The sequence below is a fragment of the Mesoplodon bidens genome (assembly GCF_964165515.1).
Source record: "Mesoplodon bidens genome assembly, chromosome: 6".
Taxonomy (NCBI): Eukaryota; Metazoa; Chordata; class Mammalia; order Artiodactyla; family Ziphiidae; genus Mesoplodon; species Mesoplodon bidens.
This window is the reverse complement of record NC_138162.1, coordinates 36,881,787-36,898,056: the sequence shown is the minus strand read 5'-3', so window position 1 is coordinate 36,898,056 and position 16,270 is coordinate 36,881,787. Positions and strand designations below refer to the sequence as shown.

The window sequence follows — 16,270 nt, the reverse complement described above, 5'->3', positions numbered from 1 at the left end:
AGTACCCTAATCGTATTTGGTGCTGATGCATGTTTTTCTTCTTTACTGAAATTTCAACTCAAGAAACATTAGTGAGGAATCAGTCACAGCCAAAGAGCTGTGCAAGGATTTGCAAGGATACAAGAGTAAATCATTCAATAAAGACGCACATGTAGAGAATGGACTTGAGGACACAGGGAGGGGGAAGGGTAAGCTGGGACGAAGTGAGAGAGTGGCATTGACATATACACTACCCAATGTAAAATAGATAGCTAGTGGGAAGCAGCCGCATAGCACAGGGAGATCAGCTCAGTGCTTTGTGACTACCTAGAGGGGTGGGATAGGGAGGGTGGGAAGGAGATGCAAGAGGGAGGAGATATGGGGATATATGTATATGTATAGCTGATTCACTTTGTTATAAAGCAGAAACTAACACACCATTGTAAAGCCATTGTACTCCAATAAAGATGTTAAAAAAAAAGCACCCCTATGAACTTACAAAAAAAAAGAGTAAATCATTCAAATCCCTGCTATCAAGCCTGATAGAAAAAGCAGACATCCCAACACCTACTATACTAGAGGCAGGAGATGAGTCCCAAATAGATGGGAATAAAAAGAAAGGCGTGATTCATTCTCAGAGTTTTTTTAAATTTTTTTAAATATCTTTATTGGAGTATAATTGCTTTACAGTGGTGTGTTAGTTTCTGCTTTATAACAGAGTGAATCAGTTATACATATACATATGTTCCCATATCTCTTCCCTCTTGCATCTCCCTCCCTCCCACCCTCTCTATCCCACCCCTCTAGGTGGTCACAAAGCACCTAGCTGATCTCCCTGTGCTATGCGGCTGCTTCCCACTAGCTATCTACCTTACGTTTGGTAGTGTATATATGTCCATGCCACTCTCTCGCTTTGTCACAGCTTACCCTTCCCCCTCCCCGTGTCCTCAAGTCCATTCTCTAGTAGGTCTCTCAGAGTGTTTTTGTTCTTACACTTCCTTTCACTGACAGATTTTCTATTTGGTGGGATAAATAATACTAAAACACATGACAAAAATGACACCTGATTGCTAGCGTGTTTCTTTGTCCACATCTAGGGAGCATATGAGATTTTCCCTTTCTGGCTCTTTCAGGATATTGTCAGACTAGATGAACTCATGGTGATCTATACTCCATGCTTCTCATTCATTTCACAGGAACTTTGGTATCAGTACGTGAACTGGAGGGAATGTAAATCACATGAGTTCCGTTTTAGGTACTGCATGTGATTGTGTGGAGCCTTTTTGCAGACTTAGTGCATTAACTCTTGTAGGCATTTGGCCTCCATGTGACTACTAAACCCTTTCCACAGCTGGGTTTTATTTGCCCATGTGAAAATCACTGACTAGATCAACTTTAAGACACATATACTCATGCAGCAACTTCTCCCAGCTAAAGAGGATTTACCGGATAGCCATCTGCAGCCAGAACTTGGAGAGATCCCTCACCCAGTGTCATCTGGCATTAACACTGTTGGTTCCAACTGGAGTTCCATGACTGTGGGAGTTGTCAGACCGTAAATCCCACATGGGCAAGGACTTTTATCCAGTGTTGCATCTCCAGTGTCTAGAAAAGTGTTGATCTCATAGCAGGTGCTCAACAAATACGAATAAATGAATGAACGAATCCCCCAAGCAAGGATCTGATAGACATTTTCTTTTCTCTTCCAGTTCATATCAGGTGTTAGTGCTTCCCCTGGCCCTCCAAAGCACATTTGTTTGTGATTCTGAAGAGGCTACCTCATTCTTTAGCAATGCTTCTGGTGCTGATGGATATGTGACGGCAGAACTGCTCGCCAAGGATGTTCCTGATGATGCCATGGAGATATCTATTGGAGACAGGCTGTACTATGGGAAATATTATAATGCACCCTTGAAAATAGGGAATGACTACTGCATTATATTACGAATCACAAGTGAATGGAATAAGGTATATTTCTTTAAAAACTCTTGTGAATTCTATATTTTCCTCTTCATGTGAAATTTAAATATTTGAACATTTGTTTTCCCAATATTTGAGATGAGCACTGCTTGTAAGAACAATAAGAATGTGTTGAATCTTCACTTTATAAAGGATGAGCAGGTGAAACCTTTTTGGAGGTTGATATTCTGAACTTGCTGGGGGACCTGTTTGGACTGAATTAGTTTGGATTCTTCTTCTTAAGCTTCATGAATGCCCTCATCCTATTGCACTGTTGAAGCCTAAGTTGGAGAGGAACATCTAGATCTTTCTGTCACTTCCCCGTACTCCTGCCAGACTGCTGCCTCTCCTCATTCTCCAGGAAGCCAGGAGGAGGGGCAGATTAAGCTCAGCACTATTTTCTGGCTCTATTTTCTGCTTCTGTTATTTCCTTGGCTATTGCGTAAGCCTCACTCTCCTCTCTCCATCCTTTGAAAGGCTATGTTTTTCCAGTGCTGGTTCTTTCTTGAGACATAAAACTATATATTCATTTCAGAATGAATAGATGGGGACTTCCCTGCCAGTCCAGTGGTTAAGACTCTGTGCTTCCAACGCAGGGGGCGCAGGTTTGATCCCTGGTCAGGGAACTGAGATCCTATCTACCATGTAGTGCAGCCAAAAAAAAAAAAAAAAGAATGAATAAATATAATGAGCTGGACAAGCAGAATAGCAAGAGCTGGATGGGTCAGTCAGGGGTGGAAGATCTAGAAGAAGCATTGTGATGGTTGCCTTAGGAGGACTCAAGGTTTGGTATCAATTCATATCGGTTGGTAATGGAAACTAGAAAAAATAATATTAATAGAAATATCTCTTGACTGATGAATTTGAGCCATCGTGTAAGGTTCATCACATATTTAAAACTGAAACATGCAATTAAATTCTGTATAGGACTCAAGTCAATGCGCCATTATCATGCTTGATATAAAACTAAGAATATTTCCAAGTAGCAAAAAGTTCTGGTGGTGTTTTTGTGGCAATTATGTAGGGATTAAGAATTGGAAGACTAAAGTCCAGAATATATTGCCCTGAATTTGTTCCACAGGTGTTTATGACTTAGACAAGGCCTCCTTGCTGGTAAATTACCTGGAGATCCTGACTTGGTGTTTCTAGCCATAGACAACACTGGCAGTACCATACGTGTGCAACTTAGAGATTGCTCAGAGAGCTTCTGTCTCAGACTGAGACTTTGGTCTGGGAGGGTGTATTAGTTATCTTGGGCTGCCATTTCAAAATGCCATAGACTGCGTGGCTTAAACAACAGACGTTTATTTCTCATAGTTCTGGAGACGGGGAAGTCCAAGATTAAGGTGCAGGCTGCTTTGGTTCCCTGGGGAGGACCCTCTTCCTGGCTTGCAGACAGCTGCCTTCTTGCTGTGTCCTCATGTGGTGGGGACTGAGTGAGCTCTGATCAGTCTTCCTCATCTTATGGACCCTGATCCCATCATGTGGGCCCTACCCTCATGACCTCATCTAAACCTAATTACATTCCAAAGGCCCTGTCTCCAAATAACATCACATTGGGGGTTAGGGCTTCAATATGAATCAATATCAATTTGGGGCACAGAGGGAATGAAGTGGGAGGTTACAATAAGAGTTCTAGTTTATAGGGAACTTTCCTGTATTGATGCCTCTTTTTCATACAGCTAAGTGGAACACGTCCTTGTTCTTTGAAATCATTTATATTTGGACTCACATATTTGAATTGCTATTACTTCCCCTGTGGGTTTCAAATATATTAGTGTTGCAGTCATATTAAAATCAGTAGTGATTTATTTATTTATTTTTCTTTTTAAAACAGCTTTACTGAGATGCGATTCATATAATTCTAAAGTGTACAATTCAGTGGTTTTTAATATGTTTACAAGATGGTGGTAATGCAACGATCACCATCTAATACTCAGACATTTAGCAGTGATTATTTTTAATATTTATTTTTAATTGTGGTAAAGTACACATAAAATTTACCATTTAACAATTTTTTTTTAGTTTCTGCTTTATAACAAAGTGAATCAGTTATACATATACATCTGTTCCTATATCCCTTCCCTCTTGCATCTCCCTCCCTCCCACCCTCCCTATCCCACCCCTCCAGTCGGTCACAAAGCACCAAGCTGATCTCCCTGTGCTCTGCGGCTGCTTCCCACTAGCTATCTACCTTACGTTTGGTAGTGTATATATGTCCATACCTCTCTCTCGCTTTGTCACAGCTTACCCTTCCCCCTCCCCATATCCTCAAGTCCATTCTCAAGTAGGTCTGTGTCTTTATTCCTGTTTTACCCCTAGGTTCTTCATGACATTTTTTTTCTTAAATTCCATATATATGTGTTAGCATACGGTATTTGTTTTTCTCTTTCTGACTTACTTCACTCTGTATGACAGACTATCCACCTCATTACAAGTAGCTCAATTTTGTTTCTTTTTATGGCTGAGTAATATTCCGTTGTATATATGTGCCACATCTTCTTTATCATTCATCGGATGATGGACACTTAGGTTGTTTCCATCTCCGGGCTGTTGTAAATAGAGCTGCAATGAACATTTTGGTACATGACTCTTTTTGAATTATGGTTTTCTCAGGGTATATGCCCAGTAGTGGGATTGCTGGGTCATATGGTAGTTCTATTTTTAGTTTTTTAAGGAACCTCCATACTGTTCTCCATAGTGACTGTACCAATTCACATTCCCACCAGCAGTGCAAGAGGGTTCCCTTTTCTCCACACCCTCTCCAGGATTTATTGTTTCTAGATTTTTTGATGATGGCCATTCTGACCCGTGTGAGGTGATACCTCATTGTAGTTTTGATTTGCATTTCTCTAATTATTAGTAATGTTGAGCATCCTTTCATGTGTTTGTTGGCAATCTGTATATCTTCTTTGGAGAAATGGCTATTTAGGTCTTCTGCCCATTTTTGGATTGGGTTGTTTGTTTTTTGATATTGAGCTGCATGAGCTGCTTGTAAATTATGGAGATTAATCCTTTGTCAGTTGTTTCATTTGCAAATATTTTCTCCCATTCTGAGGGTTGTCTTTTCATCTTGTTTATGTTTTCTTTTGCTATGCAAAAGCTTTTAAGTTTCATTAGGTCCCATTTGTTTATTTCTGTTTTTATTTCCATTTCTCTAGGAGGTGGGTCAAAAAGGACCTTGCTGTGATTTATGTCATACAGTGTTCTGCCTATGTTTTCCTCTAAGAGTCTCATAGTGTCTGACCTTACATTTAGGTCTGTAATCCACTTTGAGTTTATTTTTGTGTATGGTATTAGGAAGTGTTCTAATTTCATTCTTTTACATGTAGCTGTCCTGTTTTCCCAGCACCACTTATTGAAGAGGCTGTCTTTTCTCCATTGTATATTCTTGCCTCCTTTATCAAAAATAAGGTGACCATATGTGCATGGGTTTATCTCTGGGCTTTCTATCCTGTTCCATTGAGCTATATTTGTTTCTGTGCCAGTACCATACTGTCTTGATTACTGTAGCTTTGTAGTATAGTCTAAAGTCAGGGAGCCTGATTCCTCTAGCTCCGTTTTTCTTTTTCAAGATTGCTTTGGCTATTCTGGGTTTTTTTGTGTTTCCATACAAATTTTGAAATTTTTTGTTCTAGTTCTGTGAAAAATGCCATTGGTAGTTTGATAGGGATTGCGTTGAATCTGTAGATTGCTTTGGGTAGTATAGTCATTTTCACAATGTTGATTCTTCCAATCCAAGAACATGGTATATCTCTCTATCTGTTTGTATCATCTTTAATTTCTTTCCTCAGTGTCTTATACTTTTCTGCATACAGGTCTTTTGTCTCCTTAGGTAGGTTTATTCCTAGGTATTTTATTCTTTTTGTTGCAGTGGTAAATGGGAGTGTTTCCTTAATTTCTCCTTCAGATTTTTCATCATTAGTGTATAGGAATTGCATGTTATCTTTTATTAAATGCACCTGATGCACTAAGCATCAAGGCAAAATTTAGTCACATTCAAAACCTTGTGGCCATTTTAAGCTTTTCCCAGAATTTATCAGTGTAAATATAGTTTTTCAATTTTTAATAAAATAAACCAAGAATGACTAAGGTTGTCACTTGAAAGAGAATTACTTAATGAAGTTGAAGGGATCTTTCTCTAACCTCTACTATTTGGTTTCCTTTGGGAAATTTTTTGCTGACTTTTATCATAGATCAACAGTAATCCTAGCATCCCTAACAGACAAATGTGCCTGTAATATCAGCAGGGGAGAAGAAGAGAAGGTATTTCATTCCAATGAGTTTGTGGGTTGCTTCTACCATGGATGAGCTTTCATACATGTTCCTTTAGCTTTCTTTCTGGTTCTTGGCTATGTTTTGGGTAACTGAGTTTGCCTGGTAAATATCATCTAGAGAAGTGAAGTATTCGTATATACTAGGCCGTCTCATAGCCTTGCACATAACATGCATCACTACTTCTTGCTGAACCTGGATGTGACCCCAGAATCCTTTTCAACATACTGTAGCTCTCCAGGCAGTCAGTGCCAGTTGCTGAGAGCTGGCAAGGGGAATGGAACTTACCACCATCCCTGCTCTTTCCTCATAGCATGTGCTTCCTGAGATCCATTGGAAAGCTTTAGGGTCATCCATTCCTAGGGTCACTTCTGTCTCTGCTGCCCACGCCAGTCCCTTTGAACACTTGGTGATCATAAGGCTAAATTGTAAGATGTTAGAGCTAGAAGAGATTTTAAAGATCGTGTGGTCCAAAATAAGAGATAAAACCCTGCAACTTGGAGGGCTAAAGTGTGTTATTTAAACTGACATCACATGCCACCCAATTATATGTGTTGCTGTGTTTTCCTTTATAGGTGAGAAGAAGCTCCTGTGCAGTTTGGGCTCAGGTAAAAGGTAAAACCATTTTCTGCCTAAGACTGTTCTCCTTATTTCTCCTCTGTCCACTCTGCAGCATCAAGTATATGTTAATGAGATTTCTTTTTAAATTGTCACAGGTGACAAAAACGCATCTCAGACTAGCCTACAAAAAAACATAGCTGAAAAGGATGAGGGGTAGGAACTTATGGAATTAGAACCAGAGTGGCATCACCAGGCCTCCAGAAACTGGGACTTGGGACTCAATACCATAAGTAGGACTGTCCCTTTCTATCTGTCTCTATCTCCTCTCTAAGTGTGAGTTGGCCTCATTTTCTTCTACTATAAGCTATGTGGTGTTGGGGTGGGGGGGAACCAGCTGCCCCAGCTTAGCCACTTCAGTGGGAACAGACAGTTTTTCAATTCAGGGAGTCTCTTCTCCTAGCTAAGTGACTATCCATTGGATGAATCACTATTAAGAGGAGATAGGGTAGTGTGATTAGCCTACTTTGGGTTTGGGGCTTACTGGTATGGCTCTTTGGGGGCAGATCAATGTGATCAGCAACCTCACCAGGGTTGCATTGAGAGGGGGACATGATCCCCATCAGGAGGAAGCACAGAAAACCATGTTGGCAGACCAAAACAAAGAGCCACAAGCAGTCCACTACTTTCAACCATTTGGCTACTTAGCATGTGCACACACATACACATACACTATTTAGAAAAACACCCTCCATTAAGAAAGTGAAATTATCCTCCATACAACCAAAAATGGAACCCAAGTAGAAGACAGCTCAAAGGTGGGTCTCTTACTGAATCCAACTCCAAGACCAGGGTTCCTGGGGATGATCCGTCCCTCTTGATCTAATTAATCTAGATGTGCTTCTCATGATCTGTTAGCAATCTATGATTAAATGGCAAACTTAATCATTCTCAAACCACAGTATATAATATGAAAGGGAAGGGTGGATAATCACAATAAGTACGTTCATTTAGAAAGGAAGAAAAGATAAAGAACCGTGCAGTGGCCAGGGGGCCGATAACAAGGACCACATCCTGCTGGACAGGAAAAGCAAGCATCTCCTGTCCTGGCAGCAGAATGGGTCGCTTGGTCAGTTAGTTTTGGCTGCCTCGGGCTCTGCCTGATGGGAGAGAAGCCTTGTCCCTTTCCTCCAGAGCCTTCCCTAAGAGATGCAGAGAGAAGGAGCCCCACTGAGTGCCTACAACTTAAACCTTCTGCTTCATGGGGGCAGTTATCTGGGTGGCGGAGTTGCCTTAGGGATTGAGCAATCACAGGTCCTTGTTTGCCAGGCTGGGATTTCCCTGGCAGTACATTTCTTTAAACCAGCAGGCAGCCAGCCACTGGATTTGATTCATAAGAATTCCATTAGTTTGTAGCTAATACCAGAAATCTTGTCAAGTTTATGACCTTTTGAGTCTGGAACTTTTCCTTGTGGTTCATGAATCCTAGCAACAGCCTGAGGAATTCTGCTTTTAGCCCAGAGTATCGGTTTAACTCCTTACATCCTGTCCCTCACCTAAGAGCATCATAAAACAATAGGCTGGGGTGCTTCCAGGAGGGTTCCAGTGGATGGTGCCTTACAATTGGGGGATTTGTTACCCTGTCTGTAGAGGGTACCTAGCAGGAAATGTTTGGGAGGAAGCTGGAGAAATAAGCTTCCTTCGTTTTCTGCTTATCCCCTAATCTCATTTCCCATGTATTTATCTCTTCAACAAGGGTAGGGTACATGGATTTTCAACTGGGCAAGGCACATTACCTGACTGTCAGCCATCTTGGATTGTACATTGCCAGGCAGCAAGGGCCTCTCTCTCTTTTTTCAATTTTCTTGAGAAAATAATTTACATATAACGTTGTGTGAGTTTAAGGTGTACAATGTGATGATTTGATTCACTTACTTATTGCAAAATGACTACCGCAGTAAGGTTAGTTAATACCTCCATTACCTCACATAATCACCGTATATATATGTAATTTATGTATATAGGTATACGTATATATTTATATATATAATTTGTGTATATGTATGTGTGAATATTTAAGAACTACTCTCCTAATATCTTTCAAGTGTGCAATACAGTACTGTTAACTACAGTCAACATGCTGTACATTAGAATATGTCCCAGAACTTAATTATCTTACAACTGGAAGTTTGTACCCTTTGACCATCATCTCCCCGTTTCCCCTACCCCCTAGCCCCTGGCAACCACCGTTCTATTCTCTATGTCTACGAATTCAGCTTTTTTAGATTCCATGTATAAGTGAGATCATTCCATATTTGTCTTTCTCTGTCTGACTTATTTCACTTAGCATCATAAGTGAGGGCCTCTTTTTTTGTTTTTTATTTTTTTGCATTTTCTCTCTGTATATTTTTAACATCTTTATTGGAGTATAATTGCTTTACAATGGTGTGTTAGTTTCTGCTGTATAACACAGTGAATCAGCTATACATATACATATATCCCCATATCCCCTCCCTCTTGCATCTCCCTCCCACCCTCCCTCTCCCACCCCTCTAGGCGGTCACAAAGCACCGAGCTGATCTCCCTGTGCTATGCGGCTGCTTCCCACTAGGTATCTATTTTACATTTGGTAGTGTAGATATGTCCATGAGTGAGGGCCTCTCTTAACAAAGATGTGCGCTCTTACATTTCTGCGTGCAGATAGACTAAGCCCCTTTCTTAGAATTGAATGATGGCCACGAGAAACAATCATGCATTCCAACATTTGGAAATTTTTCTGCCAATCCATTCCCTGGAGACTTAAGGGTGGGATGGAGTTCCTACAGGAAAAGAGGTGCTTTTACCAGAAGAACGGAGATGTGCAAGCATCATGGACAGGCACAGATACAATAGCTTCCAGAATCCGCTGCTTTCAGCAGCTGTTCAGTGTGATTAACAAACTCAAACTGGGTAGAAGAAATGGCCAAAGAGCTGGCTACAGTCATTCTACTGTGATTAAGTTAACAGGAAGGATTTTGCTTTGGAAATATCTAAGTGGCTTTTGGCAATGCTTTTTTCCCCTCATGTTGAAAGAGAATCTGAACCTTTGAATTCAAGCTACTGGAAAGAGCTGAGATAATAGAAAACCCAGTTACGTTGAAATTTTGAAGGCAGCTCTAGCAGATATACATCTACATACGGAATGGGTTGTGCGCTCACCTGGCAGTCTCCTTTTGCAAAAATTTTGGAGCCTGCCATTTCAGAAAGTAATTTGGAGAGAACTAGGATCCAAATAAGTCCTCAGTTTGTTTCAGTTCACTCATGCCAAGCAACAGCCCCATTCTTGCCCTTGCCCTCTGATGAATTATGCTATTTACCTTTTGCACGTTGCCCCTAAAAGAGCTTTGTGATGACTATCAGGGAGCCAGCAGTCGGTTTGATGGGAAGTGCAGAGGCCTGGGCTTCTTTGCCCGAGTCCTGCTACTAATCAGCTGAGTGTCTTGGAAATTATATGTAACTTGGCTGGTTCACTGTTGCCTTCCTCCAAGATCTCTGCGATCCCTTCCAGCCACAAAGTACTATGATTCTGTGCTTTCTTGAGTCACAGAGCAAGGTCATTTGATATATGTGAGATGATGATAAACTGTAATCAGGGAACATCCTTTAGTCATAGGCATGAAAGCTCTGAGTCATTAGTGACTACTCCTCTTTCTCATTTAGCCCACATTTTGCACTTGGGCAGACCTCTCTGACTGTCATTTCTGTGTTTACTCCCTGAGCAGAGGCCTTTGGATGACTGGCCAAGCCTCTTTCTCATCTCCCATCACAGTTTTCAGGTTTCCCTCTTCACTCAAGCCTACACTACCACCTGACATGTTCCCTCCACAGTTCTCCAGTATTTCTTTTTCTGGTTTCCAAGGCCTCAGTTGGACACCAATGTACCCTTCTGATTGCATCTCTCATTCTTCTCCATTCAAACCGATGTGTCAGCTCTTCTCTGGATATGGCCCTTTCTTTCTCTCCTTAATGTCTTGCTCATACGATTATGTACTTACCTCCACCTGGATTGCCCTATAACCTTCCTGTAATTTCTGTTTATTACAACCCCTCCTGTTCTTCAAGATTAAAATCAAATGCCATCTCCTCCTTGACACTTTTTTAAATTTCCTCAACAGGGCAGGATCTCTCTCCCTCCCTCTCTTTAGCCATTCTGCCATACTTTCGAGTCACTGGTATACTTGTTTTTTCTTACTAGATTTCATACGCTTGAGAGAGAGCATTTGAAGGGCTGGAGCAGTGCCTGGCACACAGTAGGTGCTCAGTCAGAATTTATTGAATTGAGTTGAATGATTACTGGGGAACCAACAGTACAGTCTGGTGAGAAAAGAAGCATAGTGGGTGCAATACTTATCAAATAAGCCAGAGAAGATTAATATCAAGGTATAAGCCTAGTGTGTACATTATCTATGAATATACTATGTGCATGCATGTATACACATATACACTCACACTCATTTTATTTTATTTTTTGAACATCTTTATTGGAGTATAATTGCTTTACAATGTTGTGTTAGTTTCTGCTGTATAACAAAGTGAATCAGCTATATGTGAGCATATATCCCCATATCCCCTCTGTCTTGTGTCTCCCTCCTACCTCCTTATCCCACCCCTCTAGGTGGTCACAAAGCACTGAGCTGATCTCCCTGTGCTATGCGGCTGCTTCCCACTAGCTAGCTATTTTACATTTGGTAGTGTATATATGTCCATGCCACTCTCTCACTTTGTCCCAGCTTACCCTTCCCACTCCCCGTGTCCTCAAGTCCATTCTCTATGTCTGCGTCTTTATTCATGTCCTGCACCTAGGTTCTTCAGAACCTTTTTTTTTTTTTTAGATTCCATATATATGTGTTAGCATACGGTATTTGTTTGTCTCTTTCTGACTTACTTCACTCTGTATGACAGACTCTAGATCCATCCACCTCACTACAAATAACTCAGTTTCGTTTCTTTTTATGGCTGAGTAATATTCCATTGTATATATGTGCCACATCTTCTTTATCCATTCATCGGTCGATGGACACTTAGGTTGCTTCCATGTCCTCGCTATTGTAAACAGATCTGCAATGAACATGGTGGTACGTGACTCTTTTTGAATTATGGTTTTCTCAGGGTATATGCCCAGTAGTGGGATTGCCGGGTCATATGGTAGTTCTATTTTTAGTTTTTTAAGGAACCTCCATACTGTTCTCCATAATGGCTGTATCAATTTACATTCCCACCAACAGTGCAAGAGGGTTCCCTTTTCTCCACACCCTCTCCAGCATTTATTGTTTGTAGATTTTTTTTTTTTTTTTTTTTTTGCGGTATGCGGGCCTCTCACTGTTGTGGCTTCTCCCGTTGCGGAGCACAGGCTCTGGACGCGCAGGATCAACGGCCGTGGCTCACGGGCCTAGCCGCTCCGCGGCATGTGGGATCTTCCCGGACCAGGGATCGAACCCGTGTCCCTTGCATTGGCAGGCGGATTCTTAACCACTGAGCCACCAGGGAAGTCCCTCTAGAAAGTCTCTTGACAACATTTTCTGAGGTAATGATTTGCCAGGCTCTTTAGCAAGAGATATGTTCCATGGCTGCTTTTGCTGGTGCCAGCTCTCCTGTAGAGTCTCCAGTAGACTCAAACTGCTCTCAACCTAGTTGTAGAGATCTGCGCAGTGCTGATCAGTAGAAGTCTCTGCAGTGATGGAAAGATTTAAACGCTGTGTTGTCCGGTATGGTAGCCACTCACCACTTGTGGCTACTGGGCACTTGAAATGTGCACTTAAAATAGTATGACTGAGAAACTGAATTTTAAATCTAATTTAATTTAAATTAATTTAGATTTAGATAGCCACCTTGTGGCTAGCGGCTGCTGTATTAGACAGCACAGAATTGATGATGAAAAAGTTAAGCAGCTTGAACTGTTCTCAAATGTGCTACATTCACTGCCAGGGAAATAAGTCATCTATATTTTGAGGGTCTCAAGTCCAGGGGCTATTTTTCCTCTTAAGCCCCTCTCCCCTTATGGTAACAGATGTTTGCTTTTGCTGTTTTCAGCTCTCCAATGGCAGTGTTGGATTACCCAGGGGGAGCACTAAGCATATGCCTGGTGCATTGGTAAAAGGAGGGTACAGACAAATGAAATACAGTTGGCCCTCCATATCTTCGGGTTCCACATTCATGGATTCAACCAACCATGGATTGAAAATATTCAGAAAAAATAATTCCAAAAAGTTCCAAAAAGCAAAATTTGAATTTGCTGCACACTGGCAACTCTTTACCTAGGATTTATTGAATATGTTGTATTTACAGCTATATACATAGCATTTATGTTGTTTTAGGTATTATAAATAATCTAGAGATGATTTAAAGTATACAGTAGGTTATAAGCAAATACTACACCATTTTATATCAGGGACTCAAGCATCTGAGGATTTTGGTATCCAAGGGGGGCCCTGGAACCAATCCCCCATGGATACCAAGGGATGACTGTAATTTGATATTCCAACAATGACAACTGCAACAAATCATCTGGAAAAATTTGGAATTGATTGCACTCCCTTAAACTTATTCCATGACTTGGTGGTATTTTTATTTTTAATTCTATACATGCAAAGTCAGCCCCCCAAGATCTTCTCAATGTCTGGTGGCACCATTGTACAGATTTTTGTTCTTCCAAAGAGGAATTTGAGCAACCACAGCCCGAGGCCCCATAATCATCAGCCTGTGGAGGAAAGATCTGGGCCAGCACCCCTGACTTCTGGGGGAGAACATGACCCACTCTGCTGCAGAAAGAGCTGGATTCAGATCTGCACTGGGAAAGCATGGTGCTGTGGTCAAAAGCAAAGACCCTGGAGCCAGGCAGCTTGGGTTTGAATCCTGGCTCTGTCATTTACTAGCTCGGTGACCTTGGGCAAGTTTCTTAACCACTCCATGTCTGGATTCATCATCTATAAAGTGGGAATAATAATAGTACCCAGTGTAATAATACCTGGTGCCATTATTACGGTACCCAGTGGGTGGTTAGGAGAGGTTTTAGAACGGTGTCTGGCACATAGTAAGTGCTAAGTAAGTGTTTGCAAGTTAAAATGAGATCTTTAGTTTAGAACATGACGCCCTGACTTAGTCACTTGGCCCAAATGTACAACTCAAATGTGCGTGTTTTTCAGTTAACAGCCAGGGATCTCCCTGGAGTTGACATGCAATACACCCCTGAATAGAACATATGAATGTCTTTCAAAGAGCTTTTACATCAATTTTCTTATTTTATCTTCACGGCAACCTGCTGAACAGAGCAGGGAGGTACTACTTTTCTTCCTGTAGGGGAAATGACAGATGACTCTACCCAACAGAGAGGATTTGTTTGCTATGTTTGTTTTTCTTTTAAAGATTTATTTATTTATTTTATTAATATTTTTATTATTATTATTATTTTGGGCTGCATCGGGTCTTAGTTGCAGCACGTGGGATCTTTGTTGAGGCGCGAGGGATCTTTTGTCGTGGCATGCGGGCTCTTCATTGTGGTGCTCGGGTTTCTCTCTATTTGTGGCAGCAGGTTTTCTCTTCTCTAGGTGTGGCACGCAGGCTCCAGAGCGCATGGGCTCTGTAGTTTGTGGCATGCAGGCTCTAGTGGAGGCGAGCAACCTTAATAGTTGTGGCTTGCGGACTTAGTTGCCCAGCAGCATGTGGGATCTTAGTTCCCCGACCAGGGATCAAACCCGCGTCCCCCAGTGGCAGATTCTTTACCACTGGAGCACGAGGGAAGTCCCTGTTTGCTATATTTGATTACTGGAGCTATCATTTTTGGAGCAAAAGTCCAAATGACATCAGAATGACATCTTCCTCGACGCAAAGGAAAACTGCCGGTAAAAATCGATCAAGTGTAATTGACTTGAGAGAGGACCAACACACACAACACAGGATGCTTTATGTGTGTGCCCAACAAATCAGCTTTTATCCCTTGTAACTTGAATGTGGCCAGGTTTTACGCTTCCTTTTCAAAAATGTCGTGGAACGGTTTTTCCTGATGCCCTGTTCTCAGGGCCAACTGAGGGGGCACAGAGGAACTCTGGGCATTCTTGGGATGGTTTGTTAAATGGGGCCAACCTCTGGTTAAAACAGAGCGAGGACAGGTGGATGTGCACCTCCGGGGAGGGCCGTGATTCTGTGCTCTGTGGGTTCAGCGTGTGGTTTTGTCCCGCAGATTCATCGCTCACGCTGCAGCAGATGGTAGGCGTTGGGCTAGGCTCCCTGGCTGTTGTGATTGTCCTCGCATTCCTCTCCTTCTCAGCAGTGTGGTATGTGCGACTGTCATTTTTGAGGAATGAGTGGAATGGAGGGAGGGTGGGGCTGGAGTCAGGAAGAATAGCTGGGATTGAGGAGGGTCAGAGGGGGAGTGCAGGAGGTTGTCCCAGGCTCAGCAGGTGAAAGGCATGGGTAACTCTGCACCTCAGGAGGGAGGGGCATGCCCTCCAGTCCCAGGAAGAGAGCAGGGTCAGTGATGGCGCCCTGAACACTCACAGAGTGGTGGCTCATCTCCTGTACCGCTTCCCGTGCACACGGGGGTGCACCGCAGGAAAACCTAAGTGTCAGTGAACTCTCTTTTCCTCCACCATGTCTAGATTGCCAATGCTGCGTGAAGACGATGCACTGCTGCTGGGGCAGATGTTATGACAGCTTCTCAAGTGTCTGCACAAAGGCCCTGTGTGTGTGTGGGCCTGCAATCCCATTCCTGGATTCAAGACAGTGACTATCTCTTTGGAATCCCCCAAAAGGAGGACGCTCGGGAATCGTTGATGTCTTCCCTGCTACACGACCAGTTCTGTGTCTCTGAACTTGAGAACCTTGATGTACAATGTAATATTGACCACAGGCTACAGGTCACATGGACTGGCCTGTGTTCTCCTCTGAGTGATGCCTGAGAGTCAGCTCCTCTAGGCACTGAATGCAAGAGACTGTCTGCCTCTTCCTTTATAGCATCTCTGTCATTAATTCAGAATCCATTCTTTTACAATAAGTAATGAGATAGACTTAAGTGTGGGCTAGAATTTGACTTTATGAAGGAGGTCATTGCAAAGGCTAGAGATCATTGACATAGGCAAATACGGTAAACACTTAAGAAGCCCTTTTCCGACAATTGGTTGACACACTAATTAGAAAGTATGCTAGCCTGGCCACCCCAGTAAGTTCCCTGCAATGTCTGTTAGGCAGTGTTGCTTTGATACAGTTCCTTTTGTCTTCTATGTATTCAAAAGCCATAAGTCTTCATTCCAGTAAAAATATTCTGTTAAGTTAGACAGTTCTCTTCCACATGAATGTTTAGAACAGCCTTGGCAAATTTTTTTTTCCACTGAACATTTCCTAAAAATGCTCTGTGCCTCCTTTTAGACTTGGGGGTGGTGTGGTAACAATGGGTTGCAACACTATGAAGCCCACGGCCAGAGTCCTGTGTTTACAGGGGAGGGGAACAACGCCGGTGACACGATCA

At 42.1% G+C, this 16,270-nt stretch overlaps 1 protein-coding gene across 2 annotated transcripts in view; it reads left to right on the top strand.

The window, feature by feature from the left end:
* SUSD1 (sushi domain containing 1) overlaps positions 1–15,668 on the top strand; it is a 113,746-nt gene extending 98,078 nt beyond the window's left edge. For both annotated transcript variants that reach the window (XM_081237166.1, XM_081237165.1), the window contains exons 14-17: positions 1,689–1,947; positions 6,789–6,828; positions 14,987–15,080; positions 15,405–15,668. In XM_081237166.1, the coding sequence (XP_081093292.1) occupies positions 1,689–1,947; positions 6,789–6,828; positions 14,987–15,080; position 15,405 (394 nt within the window). In that variant the 3' untranslated portion in view covers positions 15,406–15,668. The remainder of the gene's footprint in view (positions 1–1,688; positions 1,948–6,788; positions 6,829–14,986; positions 15,081–15,404) is intronic.
* Positions 15,669–16,270: the final 602 nt, after the last annotated feature.